Below are 3,960 nucleotides of genomic sequence, written 5' to 3' on the forward strand. Positions count from 1 at the left end.
TGCAGCTGCAATTGGGGATCCACAGAGCCGCACGCGCTACCCATGACAGCCGCCTGCATCTCCCCCGATGCCGACCTCCTCCCGTCCAACCGCCCAACCAATCCAACGACAAGCAGGGCATGGCGTTTGCACTTGCATCGCCATGCCATCGCAGCAGAATCCCGTCAACACCCAGCTCACACCATCTCGCTATTCAGATTCTCATGTGCCAGCCGGACACACGCGAGACCTTTTGGTCCCCTAGCCTCCATCTCACACTCCATCAGCTCACTGCTAATATATATATGCCAACCCCACACTGTTCTCCTCTCGCACACAGAACTCTGGAGCTCCTTGTCATTGCCACCTTCGCAACAGTGCCAATGGCGAGCCGCTGCGGCTCCTTGTCATCATTGCCATGGCTGCTCTTGCTGGTGCTGGTCCTTGGCGACGCTGCGGCTGCGACGGCGATGCCCAGGCCGCTGCTGGGCATGGCCGAGCCGCCGGCAACCGCGCCGGGCACGGCAGTAGGCCCCGCAGGCGCGTCGCGGCCTCGGGGTGGCGGGAGGCCTGACCGTGACCGGTCGGTGGCTGGTGCGGAGGTGATCCTCGCCGGGTTCGCTGCCGCGGTGATGGTCACCATCTTCTGCTATATCAGGGCCACCAGGAAAAACAGCGGCGGCAGCAGCAGCAGCAGCGATGTGGGAGTGGGATTGGGATCGGGAGGGAAACAGCAGCGGGGTTTGTGAGGATTCTGATGAGCTTCTAATGGGCGGATAGGAACTTGTTTTTTCAGTTCAGAGTTCAGACTTTTACTAAGGGCTTGTAAAGGGGATCAAATGAGAAGACGGGGTAAAAATATAGTATAGCAGGATCTTCAGGTTCGTCGGATCAGTCCACCCATGACCATGAGAAGAGTACAAGAGTCAAGACTGATATGGCTGAGGTGTGTATTGTATGTATACATGTATTTTTCTGATGAAATCAGGTGATATATGAGAAAATAAAAGGTCGAAAGAAGCACAAGGGTTTGACCGTGTTTAGTTGACAAATTTTTTTGATTTTGGGTCTCTAGCACTTTCATTTATATTTAGTAATTATTGTCCAATCATGAACTACCTAGACTTAAAAGATTCGTCTCGCAAATTACAGCCAAACTGTGTAATTGGTTCTTATTTTTGTCTATGTTTAATACTTCATATATATGTACAAAGATTTGATGTGATGTGGAATCTTGAAATTTTTTTGGGTATGTTGAACTCCAATTATTCCCAAAAGTCAAAACTAATCTTTACTATAGTGCTCTATAGCAATCTGCCTGTATGATTTTTGAATGTTGTGCTCTGATCGAAGCATGAACTACCATGTTCGCTTGTCTTATAAACCGTATTTTTTCTACCAGTCAGCAGTGTTTTTTTAATAATAAATCAGCGAACAGTACTTTTAGACATAATTTTGTATGTACATACACCAATGAATGAATGTATGAATGAGATGCATCTATGAATGACAGACTGAGATCTAGCTAGATGAACTTGTGCATACACAAGTACTTTATATGCATGTACTATGAATGAAATAGGAGTACATCAGTGTATTGTACAATATTTTAGACTTTTAAAAAGCTTTTCATGAGTCCAAAATCATCCAAAATAATGAATCTAGAGCCAAAAGCTATACCTAAAATAAAGTTATATCTTTGCTAGACACATCACAGTACAATTTAGATACTCATAAACGCACGCACACTCATTCATATTAGATTGCATTACTGCAATGAGCTATCAAATGCAGAGTGAGGCTACTATATATCAAACCGTCGCAAATGCGGAGGGAAGGTGAGAGAGTGGCTATGGCGTTGTTTAGATCCAAAAACTTTTTGGATTTTGATACTGTAACACTTTTATTTTTATTTGACAAACATTATCCAATCATGGAGCAACTAGGTTTAAAAGATTTGTCTCGTGATTTACAGGTAAACTGTGCAATTAGTTATATTTTTTATCTATATTTAATGTTCCATGCATGCGCCGCAAGATTTGATGTGATGGGGAATCTTGTAAAGTTTTGTGTTTTTGGATGTATCTAAACAAGACCTATGTGTAGGGTACCGTCCCGAAACGCGTCTATTGCCATCGTACGTGGCCGCTTTCTTGCTTCTCGCTTGCGACCTGCGAGCTCAGTCAGCACTCAGCAGGGATCCAGCTACGCCACAGCACGGCGTCCTCTTCCCCGGTCCCGGCGGCCTCCAAACACGGAGCCGCTCTGACACCGGTGACCAAATGGGGCCCAGGAAACAGTGCTGGCGCTGCACTGCAGTACCCTGTACTCCCACAGTTCCTGGAGTAGCCGCATCTGCTGCAACGGGACAACGGCTCCACTGTCCCAGTATGTCTTTACTGTCCCAGTACGTGCAACACTTGCCTTGGCCCGTATGAACCTTCTCCGGACAGATGGTTCCTCTCTGGATGCAGCATGTGAGTTTTTAGCCTGTTTGTTTAGGCCTTGTTTAGATCTAAAAAGTTTTTGAATTTTAAGATTGTAGCACTTTTATTTTTATTTGACAAATATTATCTAATTATAGAGTAACTACGCTTAAAAGATTCGTCTAGCGATTTACAGGCAAACCGTACAATTAGTTTGTGTTTTCATCTATATTTAATGCTCCATGCATGTGCCGCAAGATTCGATGTGGCGGGAAGTTTTGAAAAGCTTTTGGTTTTTGGAGGGAACTAAACAAGATCCTTGAAAAACCACGGCTGAAAGTATTGTATATTGATAGATATTCTCTAGCGACTAGATTGTTTGACTCAGGCTTTGTTTACTTCTCAAAATTTTTTGTTTTGGGACACTGTAGCATTTTTTTTTTATTTGACAAACATTATCCAATCATGGACTAACTAGGCTCAAAAGATTTATCTCGTGATTTACAGACAAACTGTATAATTAGTTTTTATTTTTATCTATATTTAATGCTCCATATATGCCGCAAGATTCGATGTGACGGAGAATCTTGAAAAAAGTTTGGCTACATTTTGAAAACTAAACAAGGCCTCAATGGTTAGAGATGAGCAGCAGCCGGCCGTTGTTAAGATTTGGTCCGATTTTTATTTGCATCAGCTGAAACGGCCCAAGCAATGCAATATACATCGATCGTTTGTAGCGCGGAAGGAGGTTGAGTGTGGGAGCCGGGATCACAGTGAAAAGGTGAACGTTGTATTGTTGTTGCATTCTTCACCACGGTAGATTATCATTTATCCAGTCGCTTAGATTTATCATTTTATCCAATCCAAAAATTTAGAAACCCAGCCATTGTAAAAGGTTTCATAAAGTTAATGATGTCTTTTCCGTACGCACCAAGTTCCTTTCATGGTTTTCATGAGCATGGTTGCAACCAAAGAATTTGTCACACATTGACATGATCTTGTGCCTGCCATCTCAACTGCCACAACACAACCACTCGAGGTAAAGGCGAAGGACAATGGGTCAATGGTAAAGAAATCACTCAGCGACGCCCCGGGGCCCAAGTTGCCGAGGACAGCGTCCCCCAGGTCCAATCCAACCTCCCCGAGACAATCTTCCCCGATCCCGACTCAAGATGGCAACGGGTACCCGAAACCCGAGTACTTGATGGGTTTTACCCGATAAAGAGGTGAGTATGGAATGAATTCTCCCTGTGGGTATGTTATTAGGCAAAATCCTATACCCATCGGGTATGACGGGTACGGTTGTGGGTGTTCACTACCCATACCCGCCTACCCACGGGTAAAAAATACCCGTCAAAATAACTAGCCACCTTTGTCATTTTAGCCTATATAGCACATGAATTTGGTCTAAATCCAACTAAACTCTCCTAATATATATGAATATGAATTTGATGTTGTCGTATGAATATTAGTTTGTAACTTGTTGGAGGCTTAGTATGATTTTCTTTTGTGTAAATATATGATATTTATATGTAATTCTCGGGTATACTGGCGG

General features: G+C 43.7%; 1 protein-coding gene across 1 annotated transcript; it reads left to right on the forward strand.

Annotated features, from left to right (window-relative positions):
- Positions 1-999, forward strand: LOC8065188. Its single transcript, XM_002464357.2, has one exon. The coding sequence runs from the start codon at positions 120-122 to the stop codon at positions 726-728; it is 609 nt and encodes a 202-aa protein (XP_002464402.2). The 5' UTR covers positions 1-119; the 3' UTR covers positions 729-999.

Source organism: Sorghum bicolor, chromosome 1 (assembly GCF_000003195.3).
Source record: "Sorghum bicolor cultivar BTx623 chromosome 1, Sorghum_bicolor_NCBIv3, whole genome shotgun sequence".
Taxonomy (NCBI): Eukaryota; Viridiplantae; Streptophyta; class Magnoliopsida; order Poales; family Poaceae; genus Sorghum; species Sorghum bicolor.